We start from the raw sequence: 16,250 nt of genomic DNA on the forward strand, positions 1-16,250 counted from the left end.
AACCTTTAGTGAGGGATAAAAAAAATGCCCCAAAACTTCCAGTTGGATCATGCAATCGACAATGGGTGGCCATCCAAATTTCTCGGCTGTTGGACTAAATGCTGGCGCTTTAATCCACACTTGGCCCTGAAAACTATCAGATGGTGGCCTTGTGCGTCGCTAACCTCGCTAATCTGTCTGAAGCTGCCAGCGTGTCGCATTGACCCTGAACGTCAAGTGTGAAGACCAAATCATAAGTGAACCCTTTGATGGTGGGCAAGGGACAAACAAGGGCTGCTTCCGAGTATTGGGGCCATGAAGGAATCGTTGTTAAAAGCGGTCCACGGGAGATGCAATGGTCAATCAATGTCATGCTAACCAAAATCTGCCTTCTATTTGATCTACAAAGCTACTGAGAGCAAGAACTAGTCCCATTAGTTACTGTTACTGAGTTCATCAAGCTTTCGGAACCTACGTGAGGCTTCAAATTGACACTAGTCGAGTCCTCACTTGACCAAACCAGGAAAACCAGTTAGTGGAGTTCCTGCGTATGCTGCGCTAACAACCAAAACTATGGGTTGACGACATGGTTTGAAGCTGAACTTGCTAAAATTTTGTTTTCTTGAGGTACATACATATACAGGTCCCTCGGTTATTCAGAAAACCATGATATTATATATCATGTAAACAGGAACGAAGCCCAAACATAGAATATTGTCACCTTTCGTGGCTCTGTGGTGACATATTGTGTTGAACAAAAGACATTGTAGACGATTCAAGTTTAGCTTTACAATTAAATTTCACCACATGTCCGGGATAGATCCTTCCGATTGGAGCTCTTTTGGGTGAACACTGTAGTAGGAGTTTGTCAAAGTATGAGCGCTGAAATTAATCCAGAAAACTGGTATCATTGTGTAATTTTTTTCTAACCGGCGGCTTTAAACCAAAATGGATAACTTGTTCCATTTCAAACATGGTTCCTCAGGACATTCTCGTGTGTCCCATTACGAAAGACTGGTCCACCCATTTTTTTTTCTAAATACATACATTTTCACCAGGATAACTGCGTTTACATAAATTGGAAAGTTTTAGGTCATGTTGAGGCCCCCCAAAAAGGCGATTAATTCGTCAGATTATGGACTGCCGAACTTTTTTCCAACAAACAGCATCTGTGTGCGTGTTGTGTTTGTCAGAGGTGATAGCATCAACAACTGACGGCACATATCTAAAAAAAGAGGGAGAGAGGCCATTTAAGAGCAGATGTTCCAATTAGCTCTGCTCGGGCTCATTTCCTCTCCCATTCCTCAATTTGCTGAATTGTTTAACTTCTGAGTTTGAGATACTGAGAACTTACAGTCAGAAATGTACTCCGTCTGTCTCCACCTCTACATTAATGGTGGGACAGGAAACCGATATTGCCTAGCTATTATCTATTTTAAAAAATATGTAAATAAACATTAAAACACCCACATCCACTTCGGGTGAGACGAAAAGTGTAGGTCTCGAAACCTTTTACCGGGAAAACTGGGGGTGTGGAAACATATCGTAAAAAGTGTTGGCGCTGAACCATGTCAGTGGTAAAGGTGCGCATGTTGAAACACCCACATCCCCTGTGGGTGCGACAGAAAGTGTGGCTGTTGAAACACCTACAGTATATCTCCTGCGGGGGCAAAATAGAAATGAGTGTGTTGAAACCTTTTACCAGGAAAAAGTGTGGGTGTTGAAAAATTTCACTAGGAAAGTGTGGGTGTTGAAACATTTCACTGGGAAAAGTGTGGATGCCAAAACACCCACATCCCCCTGAGGAGTCACAAAAAGTGTGGGTGTTAAAACATTTGATTGGAAAAGGTCTGGGTGTTGAAAGCTTTCACAAGGAAAGGTGCGGGTGTTGAAACACCTACAGTATATCGCCTGTGGGTGCAAGGAAAAATGTAGGTGCTGAAACCTTTTACCAGGAAAAGTGTGGGCGTTGAAAACCTAACACACCCCATGAGTGTGACGAAAAGTGTAGGTACTGAAACCTATTGCCAGAAAAAATGTGGGTGCTAAAAAAATTCACTGGAAAAAGTGGGGGTGTTGAAACAGTCTCATCCCCGTGAGTGCAACAAAAAGTGTGGGCGTTGAAACCTTTCACAGCGACAAGTGCGTGTATTGAAACACCCACATGCTCCATAGGTGCAAAGCACCTGGGGACTTTAAATGATTTACATGTATGTTTTACATTCGACGCTTTCAATCGCACAGACTTGGATGTCGGACAATATCAGAATCTGACATTGGTATTGATGGTATTGGTATTGATTATATATTGATATAATGACGGGCTCTTTGACATGTCTCGATACAAATTTTGGTTCTCTCTTAAAAGTGGCCGCTAATAAGCGACAAGAACCACAATTAACATTCAGTCTGAAGAGCAGAAGTCATGACAGAGCAGCATTATGCGTGCATGAGCATACACACACAAACACACACACTCAACACCTGACAGCTGAGCTTCGGCGCTTCCTTCCAGCTTATTGGTCTAATTATCCGGTGGTGGCATGGAGCCCCAGTGTATAATGAAGGGGGTGCATGTGGGCACGTGTGTGACACCCTGCTACTGTTTGTGTGTGTATGTGTGTGTGTGTGTGTGTGTGTGTAGTGGCTGGTGTGGCGATGGCGCCTGCGGGCCGGGTGGCTGGAACACCCTCTTTTTTTTGGAGGAGCAGATGGCAAGCTGCAGCTGGGGGGGGGGGGGGGGGGGGGCAGTCTTCAGAGGGTGTGTTGTGAGTGGAGTGTTTATGGGTGACTGAGTGAGCAAGCAAATCACAGCTCACTTTCTAAGAAAATAAAATGCACCCTTTGGACTCGATGGGTTGATCTTCAGAAAGGCAAAACAATGTACTATGTACTCGGCATGAAATGTTGGTTATCTGCTGTAGTACCGCTAGTCCCGCATGCGGCCAGCTCCATTCTATAATCCAGCTCACCGAACTTTTACAGTATCAAAAGGTCCTGTAATGTTTTTTTGGGCTCTTTTTGATTGACAGAGCAGTTTTTGTTTCCTTAGAATCCGTTAATTAAAATGCATTTGCTCATTTTTGTTTTATTCATTGACAGTATCGCGTTAAAAAAGTTTTAAATAATAAAACTAAATGTAACAATTTGACATAATACATTTACCATGTTTAGGATTATTTATTTGACAACTACAACAAAGTATTGTTTACTGTAGTATTTGCACATGTAAAACTTTAAAACAAAAAAACTCAGAGGACAGAACTTGACAAAGGCTACGACGAGAATGAGGACAGTGATAGCTAACAGCCAGTTACATCCTGGTGCAACTTAAAATTGTTAAAAAACTACAAAACTAATATGATAACACACATTCTAATCTGTGCTATTTTATTTTAGACCGTATATTCCATTGAGGCTAGACACGGTTATTCAACTAAATTTCCCTGATGCTGATTGCGGCTAAATTGTGCATTCAGCAGCGTCATCAATTCAGAGTAAGGGTGGAATGGAATACCAAAAATCCCGGGTTTGGTACGTACTTTGGTTTTAAGGTCACAGTTTGGTTTGCATTCGGTAGCGCATGGGGAGGGAGCAGCAAAAAAAAAAAAAAAGAAAAAAAAAAAAGTTATTTTCTTTTGTGTAACCAGCAACACATTTAAGGACATTAAAAATAAAACCTTTACAAAATACAAACGGCTTGCAGTAATTTGCCCAATAAAAAAAGCTTCTGAATGTGATATTTTCTTTCTAGGAAAGTGCAACATCAATAGTCTGTTTTTCTTAGGAAGCAAACGACACAGAGTGCATATGTAACAGTTTGGTCAGTCTGAATTATTATTAATTATGAAATTAAAAAAAAAAAAAATCCTACTTTCAGGTTCATGTCAATGAGGATGTTAGCATTGGAAGAAAACATCCATTGCCACTCCAATGGCAAAATAAAGTCCTTTACATGCATTTTTAGAACATTTTGCATGGGAATTAAACATCATCAATGCACATTTTTCACTGAAATGGCTTGTTTGTTTGTGTGCAGTCGTCTAAAAAAAATAAACAAACTTGGAGTTACATGATATAAATGACAGCAATGATACTACATAATGTTTCTACAAACATCTACAAACTCAGACTGAGATGTCTTGTGGTCACTAATCTTACATACTATAAGAAGACTAACTTTATGGTTATTTAATGGTTATGATGTAAAACTGTGATGGGTGGGACACCAATGTAAATCTTTTATTATTGGGAATGGGTGGTTGGGGTGGTCCCATGTGTTCAAGCACTCACTTCATGAGACTTCCATTGTGAGTCACAGGATGGATCGCAAACAAGGTGGTGACTTAACAAGGGGGACGAGGTGGGGGTGAACTTAACACTCAAACATGACAGAGGGCTCAAATTTGTTTTCATTAGTGCCTTGTTGACGTGATTGTGGTGTTTAATTGCGTGTGCACCAGATTAAATGTGTTATAATTACCAAGACTGCTGACACAGCTGAAGCCGATGATTCACTGTGTTTTTCTTTTTTTCAGCAAGATGAAAGTACGTCCATCTGCTACTTAACTGGTCAAAATGGAGTGCACTACTTGGCTGTGACCAACAAAGGCCCTGTTAAGTTAGTCAAGTTTGCAGTCTGAAGAACAATGGTGACGTCTGCTATGGGCAGTTGACCTACTTCCAGGCCATCAACGCAACTCCTCCGGGTAGCTTTATTCTGCTCCATACTGGGATGGATAGAGGAGTTCAGAACATTCAGAATGGTCTCAGCTTACTTGGACATCTGGGGTGAAGCATCATCTAAAATTAAGCTGATTTCAGGCCAAATTGAAGACAATTGGTCAAAAATAATAGCCTTAAATTGAACTTAAACTTAAAAGTGAAAATTCGAACTGAACTGGCCAGAGCTACCTGGGCCATCGATGTGTTAGATTCTCAAAAATCTGAACAGGAATCCAAAACCAAACCTTTTATTGTTTTCTCTGGCTGTTATACATGTTAAACTGGGGTACTGGTTACAGTAAACCAAAGTTAAAATGGTAACGATGATGACAGAAAAGAAGAAAAGCGGTACACACCAAAGGATTGCTGCATGATTTTTAGACCCTTAAGCAGGGTACACAAATATCGATGATTTCTTTTTGGTTGTCTCCAAAATATTATCTGAGCGATTATCCTGCGGTGTGGGCTGTTTTAAAAGTGATTTTTTTCCTCCCCAATCTTCTCAGAAAATGGTTGTGCCGACAATCGGACATGTTAAACCTGTACTACAACAGGAATCTGGTTTGGCGGAGGCGAATCGTGATGGTGAAGATATTCTAACATGTATGGTGTGCTGTTTTGGTCATCTGGAGTACATCACACACTCTACACACACTTGCTGATTTTTGTCCTTGTCATTTGTGGTGTGTCTCACAGTAAAAAAAATGTGTTTAAGAAAAATACAATTTATCCATAACGGTTACTGTGATAGAACATAAGAAAAATAAGCAAGACTTGAATGTGGACAAAACAATAGCTAAAATTTCACACCGCACTACATTTCGGACAAACGGGGCTGCTTATATATTGGAAATGTAGCCTTAATACTGAATCAGACATTGAATGAAGAGGCTTACCTGCTTGCCTTGCAGCGTGTACAGCCTCTTCACGGCACCTGAGTCCAGCTTGATGGCGTCCGTGATGTCGGTCAGAACCTGCTCAAAGGAGTGAGCCGTCTTCCTATTGAGCAGGACACGCACGGCCTTGCGCGGTTTGACGCCACTACGGACCACCGTGACCAACTTGGGCTTGATGAAGTCTTTGGGCTCGCGCTGATGCTCGCCTCTCGGCGAGAGCAGCGAAGAAAGGGAGCGCGACGTGCCCGTCTTGCTGCCCACGGCCCAGTTGGGGTTGACGTTCTTAGCGTAGTCCACATGTCGGAAAGGCTCGTTGGAGGCGCACACGTAGCTTTCCCCTGGAGGGCAACAGAAAGGCAGTGATTTAGTGTTAGTGGTGTTAGTTTCACCACATGTGCACTTCTGGTGCATTTTTTCGAAATCAAATCATCCAAGCCATTTATTTTTAAAGGTAATGTTGTAAAATGAGTTTGAAGTCATACAGAATTTGTAGTACATTTATAGATTAAATCTTTTAATATAGGCAATTATAAACAATTTGAGGGGGTGGTGTCAATTGTGGCTTTTCGGATTGGATCGCCGAATTAAGACATTACAGCCGGTCACAAAATTAGCATAAAATGCAAATGATCAGCCGATCAGATCAGTGTAAAGACTAATATAACCAGATTGCCCCCACACAGTTTATTCACCCATAACTTAGCCAAAGATATACACAGAAGCACAATAATGTTAAAGCCAAAAGATAAGCAGAGCTGCAGTGTCGGCACAGATTAGCGTTGGTTAACAGTGTTATCAGTTAGTTTTCCTCTTCAGAAATCCACACAATGCCCTGAAATCCAGATCACAGAAAAGGTTGAGAGGGTTTGATCCAGTTACGAAACCAAAACATGTTATAATAGTACGCTGGTATAATAGTAAGCTGGACTTTTTCTGCATAACAGAAAAGCGACAACAGCCAAATGACTTTGTAGCTCTCAATGACACGACCCCTCCGGGGTTTGTTTACAATTGCAAACCTCGCACCTCTGGGGAAGTCTCGCAATGATCTATTGTGAGAAGTGGAAAATCTCGCTTCAAGTGTTCTGTGTCAGAGCATTGGTTAGGATTTACAGAGGAATCAGGCCCTCTTCAAGAAGAAGTTATTTTCATTTTATCATCCGCAGCTATTTCCACTCTCAATCTGATGGGTCTAGGCCACTCAGTTAAGCCTGTCATGATAACACATTTTATAGGATGATATATTTTCCCAGAAACTATCACAATAAATGATAGTGTCATTGATGTTTAGTTTCTCTGGGCCCGAGCTCATCTAAGATGGACTGATGAAAAGTGGAAAGGTATGCTGTGGTCTGAGTCCACATTTCAAATTGTTTTTGGAAATCATGGACGTCGTGTCCTCTGGGCCAAAGAGAAAAAAAGGACCATCCAGATTGTTATCAGTATAAATGTGTGTTAGTGACCAATGGCATGGCTAACTTGCACATCTGTGAAGGCACCATTAACGCTGAAAGGTACATACAGGGTTTTGGAGTAAAACACGCTGCCATCCAAGCAACATCTTTTTCAGGGACGTCCCTGCTTATTTCACCAAGACAATGCCAAGCCACATTCTGCACGTTACAACAATGTGGTTTCGAAGGAAAAGGGGATGTAACACAGCGCTACCATCTTTTTTGGAACGTGTTGCAGGCATCAAATTCAAAATTAGCGTATTCTTACAAAAACAATAAATTTTATCAGTTTGAACATTAAATATATTGTCTTTGTAGTGTATTGCATTCAATTCACAAGATTTAAAATATCACAAAAAAATTCAATTCACAAAAAAAGGATTTGCAAATCATTGTATTGCATTTTTATTTACATTCTCCACAATGTCCCAACTTCATTGGAATTGGGGTTTATATACCAAGACCCAAACAAATTCCAATTCCAATTTGATTAATATAGCGACAATTCAGAGCAGCACCTTGGGGTCTAACAGTTAGCCTATCCAGCTTACATTTCTGAACTTGGGGGTTCAGATCCAGGCCCTGGCCTCTGTGTGTGGAGTTTGCATGTTCTGTCCATGCTTGCGTGAGTTTTTTCCAGGTACTCTGGCTTCCTCCCGCGTTCCAAAAATTTAATTGAAAGCTTTCAATTGTCCTTAGGTGTGAATGCAAGTGTGAATGGTTGCGTATATGTACTCAGTGATTGGCTGGCAACCACGGTAGGGTGTACTCTGCCTCTCACCCAAAGTCAGCTGGGATAGGCTCCAGCTTACCTGCTTTCTTTGTGAAGATAAGCAGTATATAAAATGGATAGATGAATAGTGTCAATTCATAGCAAATGTTTAAGGGTGCTTTACCTATGGAGCAGGTCTGGAACAACGCTCATCACACATAAAGACACCAGATGAATCCTAAATGATCAAGCACTAGGCGACAGAGGCAAGGAAAACTCCCTCTAAGTAATAAACATCAAAAAGGCTCGAAACTCAGTGTGGGGCTGCTGTCTGCCTCGACCACATCGACCATATTAATATAACGATAAAGGGTAATCAACTTTGTCATACAAGCAAATCTAGTGGGAAAACAAAAGATCCTCAAATCAGGAGATCACCCAGGCACTAACATGAACGTCATTAGAAGGCCAAGTATTGAACCACATCAATAAAAGGCAGACTAGGCCTTTGCAACATTGGCCTTGGCTTTTCACTGCTCTGCTACTGCACTGGACTTCATCCAGCGCAAGATTTATCTGCCAACATTCCACTCAGGGAGTGGACACGCAAATGTTTCCCCCTCAGAGCAAAGACAAAGTGTGACACTGGCAGCGGTTCAGTCTGATGTGGTGCTTGATCTGATCTGATCAATCCAGCGCTGATCAGGTGATGTGCATGTGGAAAGCAGTCTAAAAGCAGCGCACAGTATAATCCTTTAAAACCCACGTGCCAGAAAAAAAAACTATGAAATCCAGTCTCTGATATTTCCTGATGTATGTCAGGAGGAAGGAAGAGAGCATCTTGGTGCAAGAAGGCCATTGTGACAACGTCTCCCTTGATACTTGGCTTTATTCAGCTTGCTAATTATATAGCTAGGCCACAGAAGGACGCAGGGGACTATTCTGCGGCTGTCATTTAACTGTTGGGGGATAGGATCATCACAGAATATTGTGTGTGTGTGTGTGTGTGTGTGTGTGTGTGTGTGTGTAAGGACTAGTGACAAGTCTATTCCCCTGAAGGTGAAGAGATCTCAGGTGCCGCAAAGGTAGGTGACGCCCACCTCCCGCCACCTATGCATTCCACCCGCGGGAGACAGACTGCTGTCCTCATGTGGCTGACAGATGCGGTCAAAAGCAACACGGCAGATGGGAACCACAAAGCTGTTTTTCACAAGAGGTACCTCCAAAACAAAGCGACTAGACAAACAAACGTTTCCAGGCTGTAGTCCAGGATTTGATCGTCTCGGGGGCGTCTACCAAAGGTTATTTGCTTGCATAGACTCCAAAGGTGTTCTCACACTTGATAGCTTAAAGCCGTCCAAACTTAAAGCATTCGATTGAGGTCATACTATTGCCATAAATGAACCATACAAGAGTTGTCTTGGAATTATGCTGATGATTGTTCCACACCAGAGTTACTGTGCAGGGTGGAAAGGAGTGGAAGACAGACTGTAGTTGGATTTAAAGAGACTAAATGGTGCTAGCGTTAAAGCACCCTCAATTCGACTTGCTTAAGTCTGGTCTTTAAGGTGACATAACATGCCTTTTTTTTGTTTTAAATCACAATTTAAAACAGTGCCCAAGTGTCTTGTCCAAGTGTCTTCATGAAAGTGCCTAGGTGTCTTCCTAAAACACACAAAGGATAAAGATTTACAGTACTTACAACCCAACTGGACATCTCCATGTCACACTCTGGTTGAAATCACTCAGTTTCAAGGGGCGGTTCATTAATTACCATGAGAACTGGGCACAGAACTAGGGCATCGCGACAAAGTGAGGGCTACTCAGTGCTGTCGCTCAAACTTTGAGCAAATATAAGGTAAAAAAAAAAAGGTAACTAGCTACAAATCTAACAACTTTTTAATGGTGTTATGGGTGACTTCTGGAGACTTCCTCCAGAGCAGGAGGTATTTAACCCTACGCGTCCAGGAATGCAAATGAATCAAAGCTATCACAGGCGAATTTAACAATTAACAGCCCCCCGCTACCCATCCATAGCATCCATAAATATTTGATTACATTGTCACTGGGGGAGGCAGTATTTTATCACCAAGTTGGCAAATTACACTTTTTCAATTAGTGTGCAGATTCATGCATGCCCAATAATCAAGATATGCTAGCTCAGGGATGGCGGAGGGGGGGGCATTGGTAGTTTACTGGTTCTCGCAGATGGCCTGGGAGATGAGTGATCAGTTTCTAATCTGGATTTGTATTCAAAGCAGGGTCATAGCCTAGTAAAGCAGCTTGTTATCCCTTTGCAGTTTTTCACTAACTACTACAAAAAAAAATTGGTTTGTGTATATAACTCTCTGAAACCACGCATTTCATTGCATTTGCATTTCATTTTCATTTCATTTCATTTCATTTCATTCAGTTAGGGGTACATTGTCTTGTGATAGGGGTATTACCATCCTCGGTTCTGGTTTTATACCCATAACATTAGTCTTTTTGGCTTGGGAACATATCCCGCACCTTTTTAGTGATAGACACGGTACAATGATTTACCCTGGAGTCCAATAATTGCTTTAGTGTTGTGTGTTAGTGTTCTACCTTGAGGGACTTCTACTGTACCTCTCTTTCTGACAGTGTATCTTCTCCCCCTCCTCTGTGTGTTTTTTTTTCACCAGAGCAGTAATGTCCGGCTCAGTAACCCCATCCAGTCGCAAGTGAATTTGTCCCTGTTGGGTTTCCACACAAAAGACCCGGTGACAGGTCTCACTCAATGGCGGCAAACTGCTGAGCAGTGTGAAAACGTTGATTCATGCAGCGTGACAGAGGACAAGAGGTTGGTAGTCAGCCTACACTGTATCTGAACTCCTTTGGATATCTTTAAAGCTCTCTTTTTTTATTGCAGTCCAGAGGTTTGCCTACTTTAATACCAACCATAAAAGTGAGTTCAACTTGCAAAGTTGGCTAAGACTTTGTTATTGGAGAAAGCACTGAGCTGATGGATGTTTAAATGCACTGGGGAAATAAGATTTTATAGTAAAACGAATTACTTTCCAAACAGAATTATGGCCAGTTACTGCTGTAAGCACCATGACTGGGCCCTCATATCCCCTTTTTCATGGTGAACCCTCAAAATTATCATCAAATGATGATGTGATGCGCTGCCCACATTAGATGGCAGAAAAGGTTTGCAATTTAGTGTTGCCCATGTCACCATTTTCACTGATTGACACGCAAATCGGTAGATGTGCCTATGATAAGAGGATGCACAAAAAGGTCACAAGAATACATACCTGAAATTGGACAGGAATGTGACCATTTTGGAGGCAAATTCCATGAAAAAGGGGCTGGAAAGTTAGGGGGGGGGAAATGCCTCCGACATCAGATTCACCAATTGACTTGAAATTGGGTGGACAGACCAATTGAACAGAAGGCCGACCTCTTAGATTTGTATTTGCCCTTTTGGGGACAAATTCCATGAAAAAGGGGTGTGGGAAGCTAGACAAAACATTCTGAACCTGATATCAGTTTCATCTATCGACGCAAAATAGGGTGGAAATGTTTGTATAACAGGACGCATGAAAAAAAAAAAAAAAAAGGACCTCTGCCCTAAATTGAACAGGAACATTTAAAAATTCTAAGTGAGGCAGCACGAACCACTCGGCCATACGGCTGGACTGACATAAGAGTCTGCCAGTGCAACTTTTGAGGCTTTGAGCGTCAACGAGCTGGCATCCAATCAATTTGATAAAACATACAGTTTCTAGTAACTTTGAAAACACAGTTGTGCTCATATGTTTGATTACCCTGGCAGAATTTGTAAGATGGGTACAATTCTTGAAAGTAAACATGAAGGACCAGGCGAAACACATTTAATTTTATTTTAATGGGATTCAAATTAAACGGTCATGAATTTCAGAAAAGCGTTATCATTCAACAAAACATAACCATAAAGAAATTCATGATGGTTGTTGTTCAGTCCTCAGTCATATTTAAAATCGAATTGAAGAACCTCTCAGAATTACATCGCATCGAATTGAAGAACCTCTCAGAATTACGGCTGTACCAGTTTATTGGTGGATATTTTTAACTGAACCATATCAGCCAAACAAAGTAGGGGTTTCCCGAGGAGCAAATGAAACCAAAGGGTCGATGAGACATGTTGAGGAATAATCAAGTTAGACTGTTTCACTAAAATTTGAAGCCGTTTTCTGAACAGATTTTCTATAGGTCACACGAAAACATTCCCAAAAAAAGCAATTTTTCCCAACACAGAAAAGTCAATTTCTCTGGGACCACTCATCCAATTTTCCAAATTCTTGGTGCTTTGTACTCAGGTTGAAGTGGTCATTCCAAACAGATTCCGCATTTTGAAAGACTGTCATTTTTGGGAAATATTCTCACAGTACTACTACAGTATTTATCTTGCTGATCTAAAAAAATGACACATATTTCAAAACATTATTAATTATGATCAATATTTGTGGGGGGTTTTTTTGTCTTCAAGGAAAGTAATATGGTGACAACCATGTGTGGAGGGGCAGCGCCTTAATGCCCTCTACTGACCAGCTGCCACTGATGGGAAAAATATAAAAAATACAAGGCTGCGATACCAATTTTACCAATCGACACAATATTGGGTGAACACGCCAATCATAACAAGATGCACAAAAGTCTTAAAGACCCATGCCCCAAATTCAACAGGAATGTGGCTATTTTGGCTTGAAGCAGACATTTTGGGGGTGAATTCCACACACAAAAAAGGGGCATGGGAAGTTAAAAAAAATCAGTTCCCCATACCAGTTTCACTAATCAACATGAAATTGGGTGGACACATCTATCATAACAAGACTCGCAAAACGCCTCAACGACTCATGCCACAACTTGAACAGGAAGCTGGCCATTTTGGTTCGGAAGTAGTTATTTTGTTGTCGGATTACATTGAAAAAGGAGGCCTGGCAAGGGGGGTTAATAAAAACAGTTCCACCAATCGACACGAAATTGGGTTGACAGGTCTAGCACGAAAAAGTCTCGGGGACCCAAAAAGTGGGGCAGTTTGAAACAGCCATTATGGGCCAAATGTAAGGGACTCATACTTTGATGAACCTAAAAGAAAAATGGTGTCCAAATGTGTGAGTTCCATGTCATTCATGAGTCATGACGCTTAAGTTTGCTTTGTCACCTTACCCTCCACCAGGTCGTCCAGGCTGCTGATCTTCCTGCCCCCGTCCAGGGCGTACAGGTTCCGGACCCCCTGCGGCAGGTTGACGTTGTCCGACAGCGAGCGCGTCAGCTCCATGAGCAGCGCGTCCATGGAGCGGAAGCGGTCGGCGGACACCGCGTACACCAGGCCCTTGAAGTACTTGTCTCCATTTCGGTAGAAGCGCACTTTCCTGGCCTTCTTCTCGGACGTGAGCGACTGCAGGGTTCGAGTCCTGTAGAAGCTGCAGTGCGCGCTATGCGCCGGGCTGGGCGTCAGTCCCGCACCCCGGGAGGAGCCGCCGCCCCCGCCGGCGTGGGAGCCCGGAGCCCTCGGCGTCCAGTGCGGCTTGCTCTCACGCTCTTCGAAGTGCTCGAATTCGATGCTCCTGCTCAGCGACATGTCGTCTTCTTTGCTTACACCGTTTTGAACCCAAACCAACTTTTTTTTTTTTTAGGTCGGGACACAGACTGAGGAATTGTGCCAACTAGCTACAAAACAAGCCCGTACGCCTCCAAAGTCACTTGTTTGGACATCCCAGTTGTCCTGAAAACGATAAAGTGGATAGAAAGAAACTTTAACGCGGCCGAGGAGAGCTCCATCCATCCGCTTGCTCTGCGACCGCTAGCGTCAAACTGTCAAATCAATGGATGGATGGAGCACCAGCCAACCAGGAAGGGAGGGAAGCGGGAGAGAAGGGAGGGAAGCCCATCTTCGCGTACGTCTCAGGGTCCTAACGCCCGTGCCGTTGAAACCCTATGGCACGAGAAGTACTGTACTGTACGCTAAACGAGTGGATCTCAACTGGTGGGTCGGGAGCCAAAAGTGAGTCGTGGGTGGGTCGCGGACAGGTAGTAAAAAAAATAAAATAAATACAATTCAGGCGGTCCTTCATTTATGACAGTGCCGACATACGACTTACTCTCTTTCATTTCATTGTTTTGTATTAATTGTTCTTCGTACAAATATAGTTTTTACAGTCATTATGACATTGGTAGTGCATTAGGTTAACGACAGACTTAACATATTCTGATTTATGTACAAATTTGTAGCAGCGGAACTCTGTTGTAAACTAAGGATCCTGTGTACAGTTTAACATGCATCCCAGGTCTGAATTGACTTTTATTTAGAAAATATCATCATTTTAACAGGCATGCATCAGAAAGTAAATATGTATTAATACATGGAACAACAAATAAGACTATTATTCACATAATATGACACATGCATTATTGTAATCTTAAAACTATTGTTCCTAAAAATGCAACTTTATTCTTAAAAATTTACTTTTTAAATGCAACTTTTTTTCCCTTCTAAATTAGATGCCTTCATCATTGCATTATTACATTATTCTTGTATTATCATGATTATTTTTAATCTGTAAAAATACAATTTTAACCTGGTAAGATTACATTGTTTTTCCTTCCAGTATGTGATGGAATATGTAATATACATTTAATATTAAAACCTATCTAAAAAAAAAAAGAAATACACATAACTTTTATCTTTGGAAAATTGTGGTTCCCTTCGTTCAAAAATGCAACTGTTTTCTTTACTGTCGGCTTTACTTTGTTCCTCTTAGTATTACAATTTCATAATCTAAGAAAAAAAAAAAGTACATTATACTTTCTTGGAAAGTAAAGATTGTTCCCCCAAAAATACTTGACTTGACCTTATTTTCACAGTAAATGCTTTTTATCTCAAAATACAGTCAACCCGGCGGCACGGTGGCCGACTGGTTAGAGCGTCAGCCTCACAGTTCTGAGGACCCGGGTTCAATTCCCGGTCCCGCCTGTGTGGAGTTTGCATGTTCTCCCCGTGCCAGCGTGGGTTTTCTCCGGGCACTCTGGTTTCCTCCCACATCCCCAAAACATGCATTAATTGGAGACTCTAAATTGCCCATAGGCGTGACTGTGAGTGCGAATGGTTGTTGGTTTGTATGTGCCCTGCGATTGGCTGGCAACCAGTTCAGGGTGTACCCCGCCTCCTGCCCGATGACAGCTGGGATAGGCTCCAGCACGCCCGCGACCCTAGTGAGGAGAAGCGGCTCAGAAAATGGACGGATGGATACAGTCAACCCCTGCTATATTGCGGTTCAGTTTTTGCATTCCTGGTGTTTCACATTTGTGTGTGTGCGTGTGTGTGTTTACGTGTTACTACAGTTGTTGTTGTTTTTTTTGTTTTTTTACACTGTTTGTACATTATTTTTGTCTTAGCCATTGCTCTTGCTCTCTGTATTATGTGTTTAAATGTGTTTGTATTGTTTTAAAACTGTTTAAAGACCTTAAAAAATTTAAGTAACGTAAATGTTATAAAAAAAATGTCTAGGGTGTGTTTCAATGGGGTATTTCAATTTTATTCAACATTAGTGTTTTTCAGTGAATAAACGGACTATACTAGCCATGTACTTGCAAGGACGCCTCCGGGATTCTCCCCGTCCGAAAGCAGCTGTGTCGGATGTGCCGCGTGAGGCCACTGCGAGGGAGGAAGTGAGCGCTCAGAAAGCAAATTGGAACACTTTTCCTGCAGGCAGGCCACAGGATATCCTGTACAGCAAGATGACAAGAGTCCCAATCTCCTCTATAAACAACAAGCAGGTAGGAGGGGAAGTGTTAAATGTGGCCTCCGTCTTCCCTTAACTGCATTGGTTAAAATGATAATATAATTAGTGATTAAGCTAATCATTACCTTCAGGCATTTGTATAAAGGAAAAAATAGAATCGCATGATCAGTTGCAGTTTTTCCCCCCGATTACATATAGACTGCCCTCCAAAAATACTAGAAAAGTGAGGTTAAGTTCGTTGTTTTTGCTGTAGATTGAATACATTTGGGTTTGATATGAGACAAGAGTTCAGCGTTTCAACCTTGTTCTTTTTTTCCCCAGAACAGTCGTTCTCAAACTTTACACACCGAACCTGAAAAAATACTTAATTACCACTGTATTGGCAAAAAACAAAAACAAAAACAACACAGTAATGTCATAGGCCCAAGTGTTCATCAAAGATGTTTTTTGTTCCTACAAAGTATCTTTCGTATTATTGTAAGCCACTGTAACATTATGCGCAGTTTGAACAGTAACACTGTGCTTAAATATGAGGGGAAAAGATAAGAATACAATTTACTGCACATAAAAATGGTGGGGTGCAGGGGGTCTCCAACAAGGCCCTATTACATCACTGCTACAGTGTATCACTGCTTCTTATATTCCATGTAGAGTTGCCACTACACTGCTGCTCTCATTCTGCTCATTCACAGCGCCTTGTGTTGTAAACATGCCTCCAAATGATATTGATGCT

General features: G+C 41.8%; 1 protein-coding gene across 3 annotated transcripts in view; it reads right to left on the reverse strand.

Annotated features, from left to right (window-relative positions):
• The window catches only part of dclk2a (doublecortin-like kinase 2a), a 31,214-nt gene extending 17,626 nt beyond the window's left edge, over positions 1-13,588 (reverse strand). For all 3 annotated transcript variants that reach the window (XM_061678835.1, XM_061678834.1, XM_061678833.1), the window contains exons 1-2: positions 12,942-13,588; positions 5,601-5,938 (exon numbers count right to left, since the gene is read on the reverse strand). In XM_061678835.1, the coding sequence (XP_061534819.1) occupies positions 5,601-5,938; positions 12,942-13,356 (753 nt within the window). In that variant the 5' untranslated portion in view covers positions 13,357-13,588. The remainder of the gene's footprint in view (positions 1-5,600; positions 5,939-12,941) is intronic.
• Between the last annotated feature and the right edge of the window lie 2,662 nt (positions 13,589-16,250).

This window comes from Phycodurus eques, chromosome 6 (assembly GCF_024500275.1).
Source record: "Phycodurus eques isolate BA_2022a chromosome 6, UOR_Pequ_1.1, whole genome shotgun sequence".
Classification (NCBI taxonomy): domain Eukaryota; kingdom Metazoa; phylum Chordata; class Actinopteri; order Syngnathiformes; family Syngnathidae; genus Phycodurus; species Phycodurus eques.